General features: G+C 45.4%; 1 protein-coding gene across 1 annotated transcript in view; it reads right to left on the bottom strand.

Moving 5' to 3' along the window:
- Positions 1 to 11,054: 11,054 nt before the first annotated feature.
- The window catches only part of LOC116517342 (netrin-3-like), a 40,313-nt gene continuing 27,694 nt past the window's right edge, over positions 11,055 to 23,673 (bottom strand). Inside the window, exons 3-4 of the mRNA XM_032230237.1 lie at positions 14,695 to 14,769; positions 11,055 to 11,532 (exon numbers count right to left, since the gene is read on the bottom strand). Coding sequence (XP_032086128.1) covers positions 11,204 to 11,532; positions 14,695 to 14,722 — 357 coding nt within the window. The 5' untranslated portion in view covers positions 14,723 to 14,769 and the 3' untranslated portion in view covers positions 11,055 to 11,203. The remainder of the gene's footprint in view (positions 11,533 to 14,694; positions 14,770 to 23,673) is intronic.

The raw sequence follows: 23,673 nt of genomic DNA on the forward strand, positions 1-23,673 counted from the left end.
GAAAAGGTGATCACATGCTTCATTGTTGGTGGAGAAGAAGAGAAGGGCTGAGGAAGGGGCTTGCTAGGCTTTTTATAACCTGTTCAGTCCCACCTCTCTGTTTCCTGTTCCTGTGTAAGAAATTTATTCTGATTGGTTGTCAGACTCCCATGGGGCCATGCAGGGGCAACTCTCTAGGCTGTGTTTTGAATCCAGGTTTGGTTGAGTTCTCAGATGCCATGTGGTCAGTTGGGGCCAACATTATCATGCTTTCCTGTAGCTGAAGTGGAAAAATCTTTATTATGTAAAGTGGACTAGCTTGGCCTTCTTAATGGCCCATTAACAAAGTGGGGATGGGCAGGAAGCTACAGCCAGCTATTCTGTCTTTTAAAACATGTTTCTTTCTTCTCACATCCAGATAAATATTCTGCCTTTTCAATATTTCCTAGGATATTTCATTTTTCTGGGAGAGGTCTGGATGATAACTTCCCACAATAGAGTACAACTTGATTAGCAGTACAAGTTTTCCTCCTCTTTGTTAACTGGACTTTGCTTTCTGTTGAGCTAAGGGCAAGAGGCTTCATAGGTCATTCAGTTTGGCTCTCCAACAATTCCTAGCCCCTTCCCACATATCTGCTTGGGCTGTTGATTCAATGGACCCAATAATAGGGCTGGCCCTTCTCACATTTGTGTTGGGAAAGATGTGTTGTGGCCTGCCAATGGCCAGTAGAGCTGGCAGCAGAGTCAGACAGTGAGGAGGTTGGGGAGAAACATGGGCCAGTCCTGGAGGCTGGAGAAGGTTCGGATGAGGGCTCTGTGTCGGAGGAAGAGAGGGGGCTGAGGCTGTCTGGCAGCTCTCAGGTGCCTATGGAGCTAAACAGCAGTGAGGCAGAGGAACAGCTGGAGCCTGTTCCCAGTGTGCACATGCGCAGAGCTGACAGAAGAAAAGAACAACTCAGAAATCAGGGTAGACTTGGGAGTAAAGTCACAGGTGGACGGTGAATGTCCCCTCCCATAGGAAATAAAGGAGGAGCAAAAGGGGAGGGGGCTTTTGCAGGGAACAATTCGTTCATTCGGTCGTTAGATTCATTTCAGGAGTGTGAAGATCTGTCCGTGAATCCCAGAGACTCTGTGCCCAGTCTTTCCTTGCACAGCACCTCATTTGAGAAAATATTTACATGGCAGCTTTCCAAGATAGATAAGGTCTGTGGCCATAAATATTCCTTTGAAAAACTGTTTGCCAGGCCTTTGCTGAATGTGAAGGAGAGGACTCACATTCATTTAATAAAAGGGGTTTTGTCGGGACCAGGACTCTGCCTCATGCTTTTTGGGGAAGCCTACGTCAGGGCAGGATGATCTCAGTGAAAGGATAACTTCTAACCTGATCCAAGGGTCAAGTGGTTTTGGAATCCTTCTGGAAGGTGTAACTCATTTTCTGGAAGAATTGAACTTGGAAACATGGCTTCCATTAGCGTCCGGTCCTTGGAAATCGCTAGCGATTTGAAGGGGAAAGAAATTAGGTCACGGAAGAACGGCAAACGAAGAGCAGCGACGGCTAAGGAAGGGTATACAAAATCCTTCCATTTATCTTGGACTTCTGAATAGATTATGAGTGTTAGTTCCGCTCTGTACATTTTGTGCTCCTGGTGCAGTCCGAAGCGTTTATTCCACACTGCGTGGGTTCCTGCTAGAGGGGAAAAAACTGCCCGGTGTTTATTTTGAAAACAGAATCTCTGCTCCTTGGAGTTTCTGGATAATGTGATTTGTCCGGGATGAAGGAATAAATAGTTTATTTTAATCCCTTGAATACAGACGTAGCGTATAAACAGAGCCCGGGTTTTTCTCACAAAGGAATTGCGGTTTATGATCCGTTTAGGAGGACTGGAATTTGCCAGCTGTGGTCAGGGAAGCACAGAGGAGATGGAAAATTTCACACCTTGTCGGACAATGTCAGGCTAATCCTAGATGTGTCTCAACCAGGCCTTGTTCCTTTCTCCAGTTGGTGGCTGCAAAGAAGACCTCAAGCTTAGAAGCTAGAACACCACGGTCCTCACTAGTTTTGCTGCCAAAAGGAAAATGAAAAATAAAATTGGTGGTTATTTCTATATATTTTCTGTCTTCTGAATTCATAGCAAACACGTGCTCTGCACTGATTAGTTTCCATCCATTTTTTCTTCTTCTTCTTCTTCTTCTTCTTCTTCTTCTTCTTCTTCTTCTTCTTCTTCTTCTTCTTCTTCTTCTTCTTCTTCTTCTTCTCCTTCTCCTCCTCCTCCTCCTCCTCCTCCTCTTCTTCTCCTTCTCCTCCTTCTCCTCCTCCTCCTCCTCCTCCTACTCCTCCTCCTCCTCCTCCTCCTCCTCCTCCTCTTCTTCTTCTTCTTCTTCTTCTTCTTCTTCTTCTTCTTCTTCTTCTTCTTCTTCTTCTTCTTCTTCTTCTTCTGTCTTCAGGTGCTTTAGCGAACTAAGCAAGTGAAGCTTAGTTGAGATCATGGATACCATGCCCTCTCTGTACCTCAGGTTTATTTTATTTATTTATTTTATTTAGTTTGTCAAACATGTACAAGATGACAGGTATAAATATAAACATGGACATGAATGAAAGAATTGAATACAAATAAATGGGGACCGTAGGATAGGGATAGGAGGCACGCCGGTGTGCTTATGCACGCCCCCTTTATGGACCTCTTAGGAATGGGGTGAGGTCCACGCTAGACAGTTTGAAGTTGAAGCTGTGGGGGTTTGAGGATGTAACAACAGAGTCGGGTAGAGCATTCCAGGCGTTGACCGCTCTGTTGCTGAAGTCGAATTTTCTGCAATCAAGTTTGGAGTAGTTTATCTTGAGTTGGTATCTATTGTTTGTCCAAGTATCATTGAGGCTGAAGCTGAAGTCGTCGTTGATGGGTAGGACATTGTAGCAGACAATTTTGTCTACAGATGCAATCTTTAATTCACTGGGAAGATAACCCGGGTCAAATAGTTTAGTATTATTGTGTGGAAAGCTGTTAAATATTGGGATGAGGTGAGGAAGATTAGAAAGCCTGAAAGGTGACCCTCAGGTGATCAAATCAGTGGAACAACTTGCCTCCAGAAGTTGTGCATGCTCCAACACTGGCATTTTAAAATAAGAGATTGGATAACTATTTGTCTGAAATGGTTAGGGTTTCCTGCCTAAGCAGGGGGTTGGACTAGAAGACCTCCAAGGTCCCTTCCAACTCTATTACTGCTATTCTATTCTATTCTATTCTATTCTATTCTATTCTATTCTATTCTATTCTACTCTACTCTACTCTACTCTACTCTACTCTACTCTACTCTATTCTAAATGTTGCCGGCCTACAATGTCTAAGCCTTTTGGTTTTATTTTAGATAAGGTAATTCACAGGAGCATCTCGAATCTGTCTCAAACATTTTGGGTAGAACGAATCTTGCATTTAAGTAAATAAGATTATTGTTAATACCACTTTATAATGCCTTGGTAAGGCCAGACTTGGAATTCTGCATTCAGTTTTGGTCGCCACAATGTAAAGAAGAGGTTGAGACTCTAGAAAGAGTTCAGAGAAGAGCAACAAAGAGGATTAGGGAACTGGAGGCTAAAACAGATGAAGAACGGTTGCAGGAACTGGGTATGTATAGTTTAATGAAAAGAAGGACTAGGGGAGACTTGATAGCAGTCTTCCAATACCTCAGAGGCTGCCACAAAGAAGAGGGAGTCAAGCTATTCTCCAAAGCACAAGAAGCAATGGGTGTAAATTAATCAAGGAGAGAAGCAACCTAGAACTGAGGAGAAATTTCCTGACAGTGAGAACAATTAACCAGTGGAACAACTTGCCTCCAGAAGTTGTGGATGCTCCAACACTGGAAGTCTTTAAGAAGATGTTGGATAGCCATTTGTCTGGTGTAGGGTTTCCTGCCTAAGCAGGGGGTTGGACTAGAAGACTTCCAAGCTCCCTTCCAACTCTGTTACTCTATTCTATTCATTATGTTTACAATATGTTGAGTTTTGTGGGTTTGCTTGTGTGTATGTGCGTGTGTGTGTTTACAATTTGAAATAAGTAATTAATTTGCATGTTTGCTATGAGCTATAAAGATTTTGGAGATTGCTAATCAATAACTCTTTTGGAGTTAGATAACATATGATTCTCTATGCAATGTATCTAACCCAGTTATATAAATTCAAAAATTCTTCCTTTGGAAAGGGATGCTGTAAGGAAAAATCACTGGCACCCAGCCAGGATTCTCATTCTTTTATTGCAAATTTGTCATATTTAGTCTTCACCCCAAACAGATGGTAGGAAACTTTAAGGACAGACAACCTTTTGGCAGTTCATTCGTTCTGTCCTTGAGTGCAGCAGTCATGATTAACTCAAAATGTTTCCAACAACTCTAATACTGACTTTAAGCATTTATTTAAGTTTACATGCCACTCGTGTCATGCCTGATTCTAACAGCTTATGAATCTTAACAACTGGTCATCAGAGTAAAAATAGAACTGAACCGTATGAATGGAACAACTGATTAAAATTGTAGCATCCCACACACCAAAGAACAACTGTAGTATCATCTGCATTGGGAAAAGGCTAATTAAGTCATCCAAAGGATAGGTCCTGGCCAGAGGTGGGCTCCTACCAGTTCGCACCTATTCGGTAGAACCGGTTCGTCAAATCAACCGAACCGGTTAGAAGAGGTTCCACCAGTGGACCCAGAAAGCAGGCCACACCAAAGAAGAGGTTCCAAATTTTTTTGAAACCCACCACTGGTCCTTGGATAGGATTATTCTACACTATCATGCTCCTATTTATAAAACTCAGTGCCTCTGTGAAAGGTAAGGATGACTCCTGCGTTTGTGGTGCAATCAGAACATTGCGTGTGTTGAAGTTGTTTTAACGCAAACCAAAGATGCCTTTTAAAAAACAAGTTTACATCCTATTCTTATGCATGCCAGTGCTGTGTGTGAGGTAATTTAAGGTGGTTCTGACCAATGTCATCAGCATCTTCATATCCGGTCAGATGGGCAGCAAGCCACTCCCATCCGGTCACATGGGTGGCAAGCCACTCCCACAAAGGAGGCCACACCCACAGAGTAGGTTCGAACAATTTTTGAAACCCACCACTGGTCCTGGCAGTCACTGCTGCCAGTTTGCTCATGGCCACGCAATGCGCAGAAGCAAGATGGTGCCACCTATGGCGCCACCTGGAGAACCAGTGCAGGGGCGTGGCAGGCCTGGGTCGCTGCTGGTTCCAGTGACCCAGACTGCCAAACCACTACCGGTTCCGAACTGCTGGGAACCCACCACTGAAATACTGCTATCAAGAGGACAATACTGGACAAGAAAGGCTGGTGAGATGTTTATGGAACTCAGAGACTAGTTATTGCTAGCAGTTTAAAGCCGGGGGAAGGAAGAATGCTTGGACTCGTCATGATTTAACTATTATGGTCATCAAAAGATGGGCTTGAAAGAAAAAAGATGTCTTCTATTTTAGTTCACTTGCTTAGAGGCTATTTCTGTCTTTTAGGAGATGATAGACTCTCAACTCTCCACCTAGAACCAGGGGTGGGCTTCAAAATTTTTAGCAAGGGGTTCTATGGCCGGTTGCTGGGTGGATGTGACCATGGTGGGCATGGCCCAGTGGTGGGTTACGACTGGTACGTAACTGGTAAGTGGGTAACGGTGCCTGCCGGGAGCACCAGGTACCGTTCTGGTACTGTGCTCTGGAGGGCCCACCCACCCGCCCGCGCTCCTTACTGGTATTTGAGGTTTTTGGGGCTTCCATGCACAGAGCATACGGTGCCTGCGCGATGCTCCGCTGAGCAGCTGGAGGGTCGCGGAGGCATAGTGGAGCATCGTGGAGATGGTAAGTACGCATGTGCATGCCACGCATGTTCATGTGGTGGATGGACGGTCCGGTTGCACCATATCAGTTGCACCGGGATCCAGAATCCACCACTGGTGTGGCCTAGTTGGCCTCCTGCACCATGGCAGGAGGGTTGCCCTCCCTGGACTCCGGAGGCTTTCCTCGAGACTCCGGGAGGGCAAAATGGCCTCTGGCCTTGCCGAACTTCTGATAGGCCCATTTTCTGCCCTCCCTGAGCCCCTATATGTGTCCTGCACTTACCTGCATCCAAAACGGGCCACGTGGGGACTCCTGGGAGGGAGGAGCAGGGTTGGTGGGGCCAGCCAGGCATGGGATTTGGGGGTTCTCCGAACTGCACAGAATCTTACCTAGAGGTTCTCCCGAACCCCTGCAAACCTCCAGCAGCCCACCTCTGCACTAGAACGAAGGAGAAACTTCCTGACAGTGAGAGCAATGGCTCAGGGGAACAGCTTGCCTCCAGAAGTGGTGGGTGATGGGTGCTCCGTCACTGGAGGCTTTTAGGAAGAAACTGGACAGCCATTTGTTGGGAATGGCATAGGGTTTCCTGCTTGAGGGGAGTTGCATTGGAAGACTTCCAAGGTCCCTCCCAACTTCGTTATTCTGTTATGTTATTCTGTTATTCTTTCTGTGATCACATGTATCCATCCTATCAAGCCCAATGAAAGTCCTGAATGATATAGGATCTTCTACCATAGACAGGGAATTTGACTAAAAGACCTCTAAAGTCCCTTCCAACCCTATTCTTCTATGTTCTCCATACCCTTAACATGCACTTGAAGGCCATTCTTTATATTTGGTACTCGCTAGGTTTATGCCAAAGTCATTCTTTGAGGTGGAAAAGGTTGTGCGGAAATTTGAGAGTAGGATCTACTTCCCCATGGTAATACACTGTGTTGAATCAGCCAGATTGCTGTTGTGTTTAATGATTCCTTTTGTGGACGAGAAGGTTGGGTGTTTGCCCAGTCCAGAAGAGGTGAAGCCATTCACAGCCAAGTTCTGGAGAGTGGAGATGCCAGCGTGGAAGAAGAAGCTTGGACCATGTGATGGATTTGTGGGTGTGGGGACAAGATCATGAACTTTCAACTGGGTGGGAATCCGAGGAGGTTTTCAGAATTGGGATAATATCAGCGTTCCAAGTATCATGCAGAATTAAATCAGAGTCCAAGGCAAAATGATCCTTAAAGTTCCAATTTAATAAGTCAGACACCTTGGCACATCTGTGGAATCCCAATTCTGGAAGTTACCTCGGATTCCCACCCAGTTGAAAGTTCATGATCTTGTCCCCACACCCACAAATCCATCACATGGTCCAATCTTCTTCTTCCACGCTGGCATCTCCACCCAGCTGGTTCCGGTCAGGTGCAGAGATGCAGAGACAAAAGATGACCTTGGGCTTCTAGAAAAGAATGACAACAACACATTCCACAATTCTACTCCTTTCTATTCCACCCTCCCAATTACTACACTAATGAAACAGCATAGTGAAATAAGAGAGAGTGTGGCAGGCCAAAGATCCTAAAAGGGATATAACCGCAGGCCTGACAGCCATCGTCTAAGATCTCTCGCTCCTTATTCCATTTGGATTCTTATTGAAGGTTTTGTCATCACATTGTCTGTCTGAAGGAAGGTGTACTTGCAGTTGTGATGGTCATTGTGATTTTTTTTGATGCCAGCACAAAAGACATCTGTATCCCACAAGCTGTATCCAAACAGCTATCACCAACCAAATTGTAGTCTCTATATATAAAGCGAAATACCACTCATGCATCATCACTAAATCTCCAGAACTATAAAGCCTACAAACCTGAACTTTGGCATGTATGTTCTTCTTGGCTTCTTGGTGCTCTCTAAGAAAGGATTTTTTCAAAATGACCACCAGATCATTACTATTTCTTATATTATTAGTAACACGCTCTGATGTTAAGGAGTTAGACGTTCTACTTCCCCTCCCCATCTGAAAAGAATTCTGTTCCAACTGCCACTTGAGCTTGGGTGTTGCCAGTGCATGACTCATCTGGCCTGTGCGCTGGGAGTTTAGACATTCTACTCCTCCTCCCCACCTGAAAAATGCTCTGATGCTAAGGAGTGAGCATGAGGGAGATAGAAGAGGATCAATGGGGCCAGGCTGAGGGAGAGTAGGGGGATAGGAGAGGAGAGGCCTCTGCGGGGCCAGCCTGAAGGAAAGAAGGGGAGAGGAGAGGCTAATCATAACTACTCATTAATTTTCAAGCTGTAAGTGTTGATTTATTAAGCCTGATGACATAGTTTTATAGCAGAGCACAGGTATCCAGCTAGTATTTAATATAACACAAGGGTAAGCCGTTGGAAAAAAAATAACAAGGAAAGAATCACACTGTATTCACTGTATTTAATGAATGTCCACTACAGGTCAATGAAATCATGTTTAGTTTTGGGTGGGTTCTGCTCACTTCAGAAGCTGAGGTCCACCCCATTCTGCCTGACCATTCCAGAGTCCATTATGGGTCTTGGCTCTGAAAAAAGTGGTACCTCCTCAATTTAGCTCACTGTTTCTCAGCCTTGGTAACTTTAACATCTGTGGACTCGGCTAGCTGGGGGATTCTGGGAGTTGAAGTCCACACATCTTCGAGGTTACCAAGTTTGAGAAGCACTGAGATCATGAAGGAAAGTTCAAGAGCCAGCAAGCTAAGGTAAAGGTAAAGGTTCCCCTCGCACATATGTGCTAGTTGTTCCCGACTCTAGGGGGCGGGTGCTGATCTCCGTTTCAAAGCCAAAGAGCCAACATGGTCCGAAGACGTCTCCGTGGTCACGTGGCCAGCATGACTAAATGCCAAAGGTGCACAGAATGCTGTTGCCTTCCCACCAAAGGTGGTTCCTATTTTTCTACTTGCATTTTTTACGTGCTTTGGAACTGCTAGGTTGGCAGAAGCTGGGACAAGTAACGGGAGCTCACTCCATTACGCGCCACTAGGGATTCAAACTGCTGAACCACCGACCTTTCGATCAACAAGCTCAGTGTCTTAGCCACTAAGAACACTGCAATTCTGGGATTCCCGCTTTCTCTTTTTGCGAACCAAAGAAGGGACTCAACTTTCCCTGCCCAGAAACTGTTGACGTTCTGTTGCAGAAATCACGATAAGATCCATCTGTAGGTGGATTTTCCTTGTCCTCCATTCCCAGCAAAGGCAATCAACAGCCGTGCTTCAAATAGCATCATGAGCCGAGCTGCTGGTGCCACAGCAGATCTGTTTAAGGTGCCCCCAGGGCTCTTTCTTCTGTTGATGGGTAATGGGTGTGAGTGTGGGTGTGAGGGCTGTCACCAACTAAGGCTTGACAGAGTGTCTTCTTACTAGCACATCGTGTTCTACCCGTTGCAACCTGGTGCCAAAAACTTCCGTTTGGAATGAAAGAGCGTTGAGATTGAAGCATTGTTGGGAGAACCAGAATTAAATCAGGCAGAAAACAGTCCTGTTTAGCAGAAGCCTTCTTCATTTTAGGGCATAATTTAGAGCAGGGCAAGCAGAAGATAGAGAGGGGAGTGCCATTTTGCCACAGTTACTTTTGAGAGTTGGGAACCACGAAAGGCAGTCCATTTTCTAGGTTAGCCACAGAGTTCTCCATCTGTGCTTCAAGACTTTGGAATTCGGAAGAAACAGAGAGATGGCAAGATATAGAGTAGTAAACAAGGACCAGTAGTAGACCAGAAGACAATGGTGGTGATAGACACAGCAGACAGCAACATCAGGAAGAAGGAATATGAGAACCGAAGAAGTAGGGACTGAAGAAGGAACTAGAGAGGATGTGGCAAGTGAAGGCCAAAGTGGCCCCAGTGATGGTAGGAGCACTAGAGACTCAAACTCCTCAGCTGGGAGAGGAGCTACAAGAGATCCCAGGAGCAACATCAGAGCTCTGTCCAGAAAAGCGCAGAGCTAGCGAGGACTAAGTCACTGTGTAGAATCCTCCAACTTCCAGGCCTCTGACGGAGGACCTGAGATTGTGAAAGACACAGGTCATGTATAAGAGTGAGAAGGGAAGATAGATAGATAGATAGATAGATATAGATGATGATAGATAGAAAGGTGATAGATGATAGAGAGGTGATAGATGGTAGCTAGAGATGATTGATAGATAGATAGATAGATAGATAGATAGATAGATAGATAGATAGATAGATAGATAGATAGATGGATGGATGGATGGATGGATGGATGGATGGGTGGGTGGGTGGGTGGGTGGGTGGGTGGATAAAATAAAAGGCAGATAGCTAGATATAGATGATGATAGATTGATAGAAAGGTGATAGATGATAGAGAGGTGATAGATGGTAGCTAGAGATGATATGATAAAAGGCAGATAGCTAGATATAGATGATAGATTGATAGAAAGGTGATAGATGATAGAGAGGTGATAGATGGTAGCTAGAGATGATAGATAGATAGATGGATGGATGGATGGATGGATGGATGGATGGATGGATGGATGGGTGGGTGGGTGGGTGGATATAATAAAAGGCAGATAGCTAGATATAGATGATGATAGATAGCTAGATGATAGATTGATAGATCGATAGAGAGGTGATAAACGGTAGGTAGAGATGATAGCTAGATAGATAGATAGACACATAGATTGATATAGATAGCTAGACACAGATAGATAGATATAGATAGATGATACTGTAGATAGAGATCATAGACAGGCACATTTAGTTATAGATAAATAGATGATAGATGATAGATAGATAGATAGATAGATAGATAGATAGATAGATAGATAGATAGATAGATAGATAGATAGATAGATAGATAGATCTCAGAATCAGAGAGATGGGGTAATCTGTCTGCCGATACAGTATCTATCATCTATCTATCTATCTATCTATCTATCTATCTATCTATCTATCTATCTATCTATCTATCTATCTATCATCTATCTATCTATCTATCTATCTATCTATCTATCTATCTATCTATCTATCTATCTATCTATCTATCTATCTATCTATCTAAGCTTTCTTCTTCCATATTCCTTTAATGAACTGGTCCAGAAGACTTTTTCCTTCACTTTGCTCCTTGTTAAAGGTTTGTCCTTACCATGTTATTCTTAATAAACATTAAAACAAACAAACAAAAAAACCCCAAAACCTCTCTGTGCTCAAAGACACATCCATCTTGCCCCACCCCCACCCCTCACCGCCCTCTTCCCCCCCAAAAAGAACCTTTGTCAAAATATACACTATACAGAGGTGCATCCACCCATTCATAGGTTATGTATATGTACAGAGTCTTTCGGAAGAGTCTGTGGAGCGGAGTGCCCAGGCAACCCACAGGCACAAGGGGAAGGAGGTGTGCATATAACAGACATGGGCTCGAACCAATCACGGTTTCAAACACTTCCCCCTTTTCTCCCGCCTCTGCAGTTTCCGGAGGCGCCGAGTCCAGGCGTCCCGCCATTGGATCACCAAGCTGTTCTTGTCGGCCATTAGTCCTGGCCGGTCACTGGGGTTTTCACTGATCCCCATAACTAAGTACTTCTTGCTAATTTGGATCTTGGGACATTTGCAAGCCAGGTCTTTCATGTGGATCCATAAGAAGTTATCGCCCCGTTTCACACGTTCGTCCCGACACTTGTAGACCGAGAGGATGTTGACGGTGAACTTGGCCCAGTTGGCTACCGTCTCCATGTCTAAGACATTGACTTGGACAACTGAAAGAGAAGTCGAGACAAATGTCAGTACCAGGGTTCCAAGCAGGGGTGGGTTCCTGCCAGTTTTAACCTCTTCTATAGAAGAGGTTCCACAAATCTACCGTGCCATTTAGAACCGGTTCCAGCTTCTTCCCCACACCTGTCCACACCACGCTTGCCCCGCCTGCCGCTCACTGATTGGCTGGCTCACCAATTGCCCCGCCCACCTCTAAGAGTCCTATCTAAACCTTAAAGTCTTAAAGCTGTCAAGTTTGAACACCCCTGTGGGTTTTTTTTAAAGAGTTAGGGGGTGCAAGGGTCTTGTAACTTGACAGTTTTAAGACTTGCACACTTCAATGCCAGAGTTCCTGAGCCAACATGACTGGAGGAGGAATTCTGGGAGTTGAAGTTCACAAGTCTTAAAGCTGTCAAGTTTGAACACCTCTGGTTTTTTTAAGGGTTAGGGGTGCAAGGGTCTTGTAACTTGACAGCTTTAAGACTTGCGTGCTTCAAATGCCAGAGTTTCTGAGCCAACATTTTGGTTGCTAAGCAAGAGCATTGTTAAGTGAGTTTCACCACATTTTACAAGTTGGCAACGCCCACCCAGTCACATGGCTGGCAAGCCACTCCCACCTGGTCACATGGCCAGCAAGCCACTCCCACAAAGCAGGCCACAAAGAGGTTCTAAAAAAATTTGAAACCCACCACTGGTTCCAACTAATATACCCAACGGAATCAAAACTCCAAGGCAGGCATATACCTCAAAGTATCTGTCAGAAATGGTGTAGGGTCTCCTGCTTGGGGGGGGGTGTTGGACTAGGTGACCTACAAGGTCCCTTCAAACTCTGTTAATCTGTAATCTGTCTATCTCTCTCTGTCTCTCTCTCCCCGCCTCTCTCTGTCTCTGTCTCTTTCTCCCCCACCCTTAATTTTAAAAAGCCCCTTGTCTCTCTTTTTCCAATCATGGATTTTTATACATTTGCTTTATCCCACCAACAACCTGGGATACGGGAAACCTCAACCGAAGGGACGTTTTCAACTAAATGAACAAATAATTATTACCTGATTGCAATTATCTCCAAGGATAATTGTGCCTTTATAAAAAAACACACACGATTTCCCCCCTCCTCCTTCTTTCAGCTCTGCAGTTGCCACCCAACCCCACTCAGCCCTTGGATAACTATCACGAATTCCCGTTCCCTTTCCATCTTTGCCAAAAACATCTTTTTTCTTGGAACCAAAGAGTTCCTGGAGAAGATCAATCAAAACCTCAGCCTTTTTAGTCATTCTCCTCTTTCTCTCTGTCTCTCTCTGTTTTTCTCTGTCTGTCTCTGTCTCTCTCTCTGTGTGTGTATCTCTCTCTCTCTCTCTCTGTCTGTCTCTGTCTGTCTCTCTCTGTTTCTCTCTCTGTCTGTCTCTGTCTGTTTGTCTGTCTCTATTTCTCTGTCTCTCTCTGTCTCTCTATTTCTCTGTCTGTCTGTCTTGCTCTGTGTGTGTGTGTATGTGTCCATCTCTCTGTCTATTTCTCTGTCTCTGTCTCTCTATTTCTCTCTCTCTCTCTCTCTCTGTCTTTATTTCTCTCTCTCTGTGTGTGTCTGTCTCTCTGTTTCTCTGTCTGTCTGTCTGTCTCTCATGCTATTTCTCTGTCTCTGTCTCTCTCTATTTCTCTCTATTTCTCTCTATTTCTCTCTCTCTATTTCTCTCTCTGTGTGTGTCTCTGTCTATCTGTCTGTCTCTCTCTCTCTCTGTCTCTATCTCTGTCTCTGTCTGTCTCTCTCTCTCTGTATGTGTCTCTTTCTCCCCCCTCTCTGTGTATCTGTCTCTCTGTCTCTCCCTCCCTCTCTCCCTCTGTGTGTATGTGTGTGTGTGTGTGTGTGTCTGTCTGTCTGTCTGTCTCTTTTGCTTGCTACTCAAGGGGGCAACTATGCTTATGTCTGGGTGATTAATAGTCCACAGGCGGGATGCCCTGAGCCCCAACTCTGCAGACCTCCCATCCTATTCAAAATCTCTCTCTCCACCGCACACACCTTGCGGAAGAGAGAAAAATGTGCTTTTTAACATATTTGGCAGACAGAGAGACTTTGGGGTGGAGAAAGGAAAAGGGAGCACAATGTTTTTGGAGATTTGAGAAGGGTTTCCACACACACACAGACACACACACACACACCCTCTTTCTTTCTAGCTCATTTCAAACCGGGGAGAAGAGGCGAGATGGATGAGCATGGAGTTGGCCTATTTTGGGGGGATGGCAGCATAAGAAGCACGAGAACTGTGGGGCAAATGGGAATTTAAGCTTCGCTGAGGTAAGCCTGAGCCAGAGTTCATTTGGAAGATCTTATGTCCTACTGATCTCTCCCCTACTCTGCTCTGCCTCTTCTGGTCTAGAATTTGCTCCGCAGAAGCTGAAAAGAATGAAAAGCAAATTTCCTAAGGGGCTTAACAAAAGTGCGCTGGAGCTGGGCCCTCCAAACTCAGCAACTTTAAGACTCGTGGACTTCAACTCCCAGAATTCCTCAGCCACACAGAGTTGTCAAACTCAAGGCCTGGGGGCTGGATGCAGCCCATGGCATGCTTAGATCTGACTCATAGGAACACCCTGGAAACAGCAAAGGTCCTTTTGTGGCCTGCCAGCAGCCAGTGGAGCTGGCAGCAGATTCGGACAGTGAGGAGGTTGGGGAGGAACATGGGCCAGTCCTGGAGTCTGGGGAAGGCTCTGAGGAGGGCTCTGTATCAGAGGCAGAGAGGGGGCCAGGGCCGTATGCCAGTTATCAGCTGCCTTCGGAGTCAGACATCAGTGAGGCAGAGGAACAGCTGGAGCCTGTTCCCACTGTGCGCATGCGCAGAGCTGCCAGACAAAGGGAACAGGTAAGGAACAAGGGTCGACTTGGGAGTAAGGCCACAGGTGGACGGTGAATGGCCCCTCCCAGAGGAAATAAATGAGGAGTGAAGGGGGAGTGGAGTTTGCAGGAGACAATGAGTTCCCTTAATTTGTGACTCTCCGAGGCTCCTTGCCAAGTGTCCTAAAAGAACATGATGTGCCCCTATACCACAGGTGCTACCCCTCCTTGAAAACCTCACACACCTGCAAATAAATAATGCTGAAAACAAACAAACAAACAAACAAACACTAAAACTGAGATAAGGAAATCCAGGATGAGGATCAGAAAAGGAGCACGTTCTTACCATAGTCTTTCTTGCAGTACTTTTTCATGTTGATTTTGTAATTGCCCTTGGCTGGCTTGCAGTAGGAGTCACAATCTGTGGGAAGAGGTGGGGAGAAGAAGGCAGGACGTGAGTAGGACCACAACGGGAAAGCAGGAAATGAAGTTGCAACACACCAACCCCAACCAACTTTGCAGGAGGCCTGCCTGAGTCAAGACTCATGCTAGATGAATCCAGAAGTTGGAACCAGCTCTTTGTAGGAAATAATCAACCATGAAAAGCCAGGGAATTCAGCCTGCCATCTCTTCTCCCGTCTGGTCCCAAGAGTCTGGTTGAGTGTATGTTAGGCTAGAAGACATTAGAAAAAAAAGAAATTGGGCACCTCCTTCTTTGGGCCCTTCAGTTCCTCCTCCCTTACTCCCAAGCATTTCATCATCCAAGAAGCTAGAATCAAGGTGTGTTAGAGTATCAACAGGTGCAACCTTTTCCCAGCTAGGTCAGGTAGCATGAAATAAACAAGGAAACGGCTTGGAATGAGGTTCAACCTGCGCAAAGGTCTAAAGGTGCTGTGGGTCATCAAGACAGTGACCAACAGCACAGCTCTCAGGATGGGCAGATATGATCAGGTGTGGGATTCAGCCGGTTCGAACTGGTTCACTGAACTGGTTGTTGCAAGTCCTGGAGGAAACCAACACCCTGAGGGTCTCTTGTCCCTTGTTCCTGTATCTCTTCCTCCCATTCTCCTCCTCCAATTGCTACTCAATTCATTCCGTAGTTAAGTTTGTGCAACATGACCAAGACACAATAGAAGAGGATATTTGTAGGGTGAACTGTGGAGTCCTTGGTGATTTCTGAGGTTGGTGGTTTTCTTGCAGACATTTCATTACCCAATTAGGTAACATCATCAGTGCTAGCTGTCTACCACATCAGGTTTAGATAGCTGTGCAACCACTGATGGTGTTCTTAATTGGGTAATGAGACATCTGCAGGAAAACAACTAAGCTCAGTGGTCAACAAGGACCCCACAACCAAGTCAGTTCAACACCTACCATTCACACAACATCTGGGTTTACTTGGCCTTCTGGGTTCGAATCCCAGAAGGGAATGGCTAGTTGATGAGAGCTAAATAGCTTGAAATAGATCTACACCGGGGGTGTCAAACTCAATTTCACTGAGGTCCTCTGGAGTGGGCGTGGCCAGGGTGGGCATGGCCTGCTCAACATTACTTGTGTCAGGGATGCCTGTGGTGGCCCAAGTGCTCTGCCAGAGAACAAGGGCTCACAATGGCCTCCTAAAACCCTCTGCCAGTGAAAACGGAGCTTGGAAGGGCTGCCGTTTCGGCTGTGACAGCCTCCTGTAATCCTCTGGCAGTGAAAAACGGAGCTCGGGGGTGTGTGTGCCATTTTCAGCTGTGACGGCCTCCTACAACTCTCTGCCAGTTAAAATGGAGCTTGGAAGGGCTGCTGTTTTCGGCTCTGACAGCCTCCTGCAAACCTCTGCCAGTGAAAATGAAGCTCGGGAGGGCTGCCGTTTTCAGCTGTGACGGCCTCCTGTAAACCTCTGCTAGTGAAAATGGAACTCACAGCTCTGCTGAGCTCAGTTTTCGCTGGCACAGGCACCATGGGCCAGTCCTTCGCTGTTTCCATGGCGGCTCCATTTGCAGATCTAGGCACCTAACAGGCCAGATCCAGCCTCTGGGCCTTGAGTTTAACACCCCTGATCTACACTAGTCTCCCATTATTTCTTTGTCAGTAAATATAAATTTAACACCAAATAGTTTGCCCGCAAAGGCTCCTGGATTGGGGCTGAAAGATGAAAAGGAAGCAGTATGCTCTTTCCCATATTTCGGTAGACCAGGTTGCCCTGATAGAAAAAGAAATACACTTGGCTTTAACCTTACTTAATATTGTTTTGTGTGTTTTCCTGTGTTGTGCCTCCATTTGATGCAGAGTATTGCTCATGTCCATAAAAATGTAGCCCTCTGTATTCAACGTATGGTGGGAAAACAATTCTCTCTGTCCAGTTGGTCTCTCCTCCCCACAAAGCTTAAATGAGACATCTTTTCTTTTTTCTGTCCTTGAGAGTTACAAAAATGTTTGGCTGACTGCAGCCAGGCCTGGCACTGGAGTTTCTCAAAAGGAGATGGAAAAGGAGGGAGTAAGGCAGGACGGACAACTGCTGAGCCTTCCAAAAAGGCACTTGGGAAGATTGAACTCTGGATCCATGCCTGAGGGTCTAATGGCACCCTCTTGGCATGGCTGGAGCCCAAAAGCTGCCGGGAAAACAAACTTGGGTAACAGATCGTACGATGAAGAATAGAATAGAACAAAGAACCAGGAATAGAAGAGAACAGAATAGAATAGAAATAGGAGTAGAATAGAATAGAATTAAGAATAGAATAGACTTAAGAGTAGAGCAGAATAGAATTAAGTGTGGAATAGAATTAGGAATAGAATAGAATAAAGAGTAGAATAGAATTAAGAGTAGAATAGAATAGATTAGAATTAAGAGTAGAATAGAATAGATTAGATTAGAAAAGGAGAATAGAATAGAATAGAAATAATAGTAGAGTAGAGTAGAGTAGAGTAGAATAGAATAGAATCAAGAAAACTAACCACTCTTCTCAGTTCTGTGTTGGTCGGATTGCCTTTACAGTGGTAGTCAACCTGGTTCATAGCATTATTTAAAAACATTTTCATTAGGTTTACATAAAATCACCATTACAGTGGAACCGGTGAGCGGTTAGAAAATTTTACTACTAACAGAGATACAAATGTGGGCGGTAGGTATAAAAAGGTTGACTATCCCTGCTGTAGAATATTGTAGGCATTATTTGTTTTAGGAAGGAACAGGAAAGTATCCAGGGAATATCCTCAGAAGATCTTGAAAACAGTGTGTGCATGTATGTGTGTGTGTGTGTATGCACTATATGTATATGTACCTACTACATACATACATACATATACATACATACGTACATACATACATACATACACATGCATATACATGAATAGAATAGAATAGAATAGAGAATCAGGAATAGAATAGAATAACAGAGTTGGAAGGGACCTTGGAGGTCTTCTAGTCCAACCCGCTTCTTAGGCAGGAAATCTGATATCACTTCAGATAATCTCTTCTTAAAAACTTCCAGTGTTGGAGTATTTACAACTTCTGGAGAGAACTGGTTATGTCTAGCTAAACGAAGAGAAGGACTGGGGGAAGACATGAGAGCAGTCTTCCAATATTTGAGGGGTTGTCACAGAGGAGAGGGGACTGACTTATTCTTCAAAGCCCCTAAGGCCAGGACAAGGAGTAACAGGGGGGGAAACGTGCTGAAGAGAGATCCAACCTAGAACTAGGGGGAAATGTTTGAGAGTGAGAACAATGAACCAGTGGGACAGCTATGGGTGCTCCATCACAGGAGGTTAACAATAGCAATAGCAGTTAGACTTATATACCGCTTCATAGGGCTTTCAGCCCTCTCTAAGCAGTTTACAGAGTCAGCATATCGCCCCCAAAGTCTGGGTCCTCATTTCACCCACCTCGGAAGGATGGAAGGCTGAGATTAGAACTACTGAACTGCAGATAACAGTCAGCTGAAGTGGCCTGCAGTACTGCACCCTAACCACTGCACCACCTCGGCTCCCCAGGTTTTCAAGAAGAGACTGGACAGCCATTAGTCTTACATGTGACTTATTTGCCACTCTCTGAGAACTTTCCAATGGAGGAAGAGGGCTTGAGATGTGGGAGAAAAAAACCCAACAAAACCTCTTCCGCAGAGCCACCTCAAAAAAAGAAGAAAGGCAAAATAAATAAATAAATTCCAGAAAGAAAAGTGAATCCAGCTGGCATTTGGCTGTTTTCCTCCTTTTCCACCCAGCTCTCTTTTCAGCCCGGCTTTTCTGCTCCTTGGGCCAAATTTCTGCTCGCTAAAACAACTCACTGCGGCACGAACGCGGGCCAAAAGGGAGCTCCAAATGTGAAGGAATGTAACGAGGTCCTCTCTGCCCCCACCCAACCTCTAATGCCTTGTCCACATTGGCCTTCCTGTTGTTGGTTACCCATTTGATGCGGTTAAGCGGCTGAGCCAAACTCCGGCAACCTTTCTGTGGCTGGATCCCTTCTTTCTCTAACTCCTCCGTTCCATAAATCAACGTCGGATGGAAACGGCCCAAAATGTACGTCCCCGTCCAGCCGTTACCATGCTTGAGATTTGGAGCAACCTGACAGAAGGCGAGAAGAGGCAAAACGTCGAGGCAGAATGTAGCCTGTAAGATCTCAAATCGTGTGGTTTGTTTTGCATGACACACTTAAAGAACTGGGGCTGTGCACAGGCCACAAGCCGCAAGAGCTGCATGCAGGCCACAGAACTAGGGGCTGTGCACATGGCAATGTTCACACATGCCACATTTAGTTGGCTGGGCGTTTTGAGGGGGGAGGGGGGAAGAAGGTCTATTTCAGTGATTGCTCTGAACTAGGCTTCTCCAAAAAGCACCAGACAGAGTCCTGGTCTGGACAAAACCCCTTTTATGAAAGGAATGTGAATTCCTCTCCTTCACCTTCAGCAAAGGCTTCGCAAACAGTCTTCAAAGGAGTATTTATGACCACAGACCTCATCTAGCTTGGAAAGCTGCCATGTAAATATTTTCCAAATGAGGTGCTGTGCAAGAAAAGTCTGTGCACAGAGTCTCTGGGATTCACGGACAGATCTTCACACTCCTGAAATGATCTAACGACCGATGAGCAAATTGTTCCCTGAAAAAAGCCCACTCCCCTTTCCTCTTTTATTTCCTATGGGAGGGGCCATTCACCATCCACCTGTGGCTTTACTCCCAAGTCGACCCGATTTCTGAGTTATCCTTTTCTTCTGACAGCTCTGCCCATGCGCACACCGGGAACAGGCCCCAGCTGTTCTTCTGCTCACTGCTGTCTAGCTGAGAACTTCCAGATGCCTCGGCCCCGTATCTGCCTCTGACGCAGAGCCCTCATCTGAGCCTTCCCCAGCCTCCAGGACTGGTCCTTGCTCCTCCCCAACCTCATCACTTTCCGACTCAGCTGCTAGCTCCACTGACCGCTGGCGGGCCACAGTGATTGAGATTCAATGTATTGCAGGACCAGGGGTGGGTTTCTTGCCCTGTTCCAACCGGTTCGTTGGAACGGGGCTGGCGGCGTCCTCATGCACGCATGTGGTGCACGCATGTGTACTAGCATCTGCGCGACGCTCCAGCTGCTCCTGGAGGATCACGCAGGCGCTGTATGCATCCTGCGCATGTGTGGAAGCGCAGAACTCGTCAAAAACCGGGTAAGGAGCGCGGGCGGGCGGGCGCGCCCTTCGTTGTGGGCCCGGAAGTAAGGTAACTTCCGGGTTCGCCGACCAACCGGTTCGCAGGGACCGCTGCGAACCGGTTGAAACCCACCCTTGTGCAGGTCCCCAGATAATGAGATAAAACATTAAACCAAGTTAGTGGGTTATATAGTCAGCTTGGGGATGGAATTGTTTGCAGAGACTGTTTGCATGAAATGAAATGGAGGAAATCCTTTTTCGGTCAATGACTTGCAAGATTTAAAAATATGGTAGAGGACAGGAAGGCCTGGAGGAACATTGTCCATGGGGTCGCGATGGGTCGGACACGACTTCGCAACTAACAACAACAAAGTTGTTAGCTCATTGCTATACTTCTTGACTGGATTAACTTGAAAGGCTGGTGTCTTCTCTGTTGTCTTGTGATGCCTTGAGCTCTCGGGCCTGTTTTTCCACCTGCCCCTGCATTTTGCAGAATTTCCTTGACAGATTCAAAGAATCTGTAAAGAATATTGCACAGGCTTGGTTAAGACGCTGAGCTTGTCGATCAGAAGGTTGGCAGTTCAGCAGTTCGAATCCCTAATGCCGCCAAGCGGAGTGAGCTCCCGTGACTTGTCCCAGCTTCTGCCAACCTAGCAGTTCGAAACCAGGTAAAAAATGCAAGTAGAAAAATAGGGACCACCTTTGGTGGGAGGGAACAGCGTTGTGTGTACTGAAAGGCTAGTATCTTCTCTGTTGTCTTGTGATGCCTTGAGCTCTCGTGCCTGTTTTTTCCACCTGACCCTGCATTTTGCAGAATTTCCTTGACAGATTCAAAGAATCGGTAAAGAATATGGCACAGGTTTGTTTTTCTTCTTTTTTTGGGGGGGGGGGGGAGGAGTCAACAGTTGCCACCCAACCAGGAAAGAAAAAAAAGAGGAAAACTGGGTTTCTCTGTCATGGTGTGCGAAAAGGAAGGGAAAGAGGAGAAGCAGAGGAGACAGATCAGGAACCCACCCAGCCAAACGGGCAAATTTGCAAGGGAAAAACGAAGGGAGCTACAGAGAGGCGCACTTCATTTCAACCCTCGCTGGAAAAGGCCCCTCTTGTCTCCACTGCTACGTCACCGACAAATGAGCTGACCCGTTTTCGTGACTGGCTGCCTTGTGCCCCAGACTAACTGGCAGGACTCTCTGCTGAATAAATAAAGCCTCGTGGATATCATCGTAAGGGGAGCTGGGTGCCCGATTCTGTCTCTGTTTGCTCTGACAGTTGCTTTTCTTTTTCTCTTTGCAAAGCGGAGATGACTATATTTGGAGCTCCTGAGCTCCTTGCTTAGTCTAAAATTCTGCAGGACGAGAGAAAGGGGAGGGAAGACATGGCAAGCCGAGACACCCAGAAAGAGAAAAAAAATTCTCGGGACGTTTAGTCCTCTGGAGTCCGAAGCCACAAAAGGTTTCAGTGTCACTTTCGGAAGATTGAAGTTGTCATTTCTTCAATTGGCTCACATGGGCTTTTAACAGCAGGCACACCACATAGAGGGATGCGGTGGTTGGGTGGCTAAGACGCTGAGCTTGTCGATCAGAAGGTTGGCAAGTCAGCAGTTCGAATCCCTAATGCCGCCTAGCGGAGTGAGCTCCCGTGACTTCTCCCAGCTTCTGCCACCTAGCAGTTCGAAAGCACGTAAAAATGCAAGTAGAAAAAACAGGAACCACCTTGGTGGGAAGGTAACAGTGTTTCTGTGTACCTTGGGCATTAGTCATGCCGGCCACATGACCACAGAGACGCCTTCAGACAGCGCTGGCTCTTTGGCTTTGAAACGGAGATGAGCGCCACCCCTGAGTCGGGACAAGCTCAGTGTCTTAGCCACTGAGCCACCGTGTCCCTTTATGATATAAATATGATCTACCGGATGCTAAATAAATAGATAAGCATCCCTTCCATTTATCGCAAGCTCATTTATGGAATCATTTTGTCACTTCAGTTGTGCTTAGGGCCAGTGGTGGGTTTCAAATATTTTGGAACTACTCTGTGGGTGTGGCCTCCTTTGTGGGAGTGGCTGTCGGCCATGTTGACCTTGTGGGAGTGGCTTGCCGGCCAGTGTTTTTCTTGCTTTCTTTCTTTCTTTCTTCTTTCTTCTTTCTTTTTTCTTCTTTCTTTCTTTCTTTCTTTCTTTCTCTCTCTCTCTTTCCTTCCTTTTGTCTCTCTGTCCTTTTTCTTTTTTCTTTCATCTCTCTTTCACTTCTTTTCTTTTTTTCTTTCTTTCTTTTCTTCTTTCTTTCTTTCTTTCTTTTTTCTTTCTTTTTCTTTTCTTTCTTTTCTTTCTTTCTTCTTTTTTGTTCTTTTTTTTTTTTTTTTTTATCTTTTAATTTTTTTCTTTCTTTCTTTTCTCTCTGTGTCAGTCTGTGTGTGTGTGTGTGTGTGTGTGTGAGAGAGAGTGTGAGTGTGTATGTGTGGTGTGTGGCAATGGTGGGTTTCAAAAATTTTCGGAACCTCTTCTGTAGGTGTGGCCTGCTTTCCGGGTCCACTGGTGTAACCTCTTCTAACCGGTTCGGTAGATTTGACGAACAGGTTCTACCGAATAGGTGCGAACTGGTAGGAACCCACCTCTGCTTAGGGCTCAATGCTAAAATGCCCTCCTCCATTTAAGAAAGACCGACCGAAAAAAACCCGTGGCTCACTCTACTATCCAGTTTGAGCCAAAGCGTGGTGATCGGTAGGTTACCAAAAAGGGGCAATGATCAGGTGATCCTTGTACTTTCAGATTGTGGGAAAGGATCTCAATTGTGTGGGATTAGTGTTCATTACTCAGTGAAATAAGTTTGACATCTCTTGAGGTTTAACTTCTTCTTCCAGATTTGCAAAGTAGACATTCTAAAAAAATGAGTTAACAAAAAATAAAAGCGCAAAACTTGAGGCCAGACAGAGAGATGATCTGAAGAGCACAAGAGATGAAAATCAGGCCCTCGTATACTGGAGGGATTCTTTTAAAAATGAAAAATGGCCTCTAAAGGCATAGCCTTGCTCCCAGTTGCCAGAAAAACTTTACAACCATAAATTTACATTTCTGTTTGCATAATTATTATTATTTAAGTGTCACAAGATATAAACTCATCTGCTCGGTTAGCAAAACATGGTCTTAGCGTGCGTATGTAGGGGTGAAGATTTAGGCAATTGGTGGTAATGGCTTTCAGAGGGGAAAAAAATACTTTATGGAATGGAAATTATTACAAGGACTCTTTAGGAAATTATAAGTCCATTTCCCAAAAGTTACACCACACTTTTCTTGCCCCAACATTTGCTGCTCCTGGCGTTGCTTTCCTATTCTGATCCTTCTCTCAATAACCAGATCACGCGAATGTTAATACGACTTTATAAGGCCTTGGTAAAAACCACACTTGGAAGACAGCACCCATTTGGGTCAATGAAAGTATAAAAAAAAGATGTTAAAAACTCTTGAAAAAAATGCAGAGAAGCAACAAAGATGATTAGGGGGCTGAAGGCTAAAATATATGAAGACGTTGCAGGAATTGAATATGTTTCATTTAATGAAAAGAAGGACTAAGGTTGACATGATAGCAGTCTTCCAATATCTCAGGGGCTGGCACAAAGAAGCAGGGGGTGCTTCAACCTATTTCCAAGCACCTGAAAGCAGAACAGGAAGAAAGGGATGGAAACTAATCAAGGCATAAACCCACCTAGAAGTAGGAGAAATTTCC

This window comes from Thamnophis elegans, chromosome 14 (assembly GCF_009769535.1).
Source record: "Thamnophis elegans isolate rThaEle1 chromosome 14, rThaEle1.pri, whole genome shotgun sequence".
NCBI lineage: Eukaryota > Metazoa > Chordata > Lepidosauria > Squamata > Colubridae > Thamnophis > Thamnophis elegans.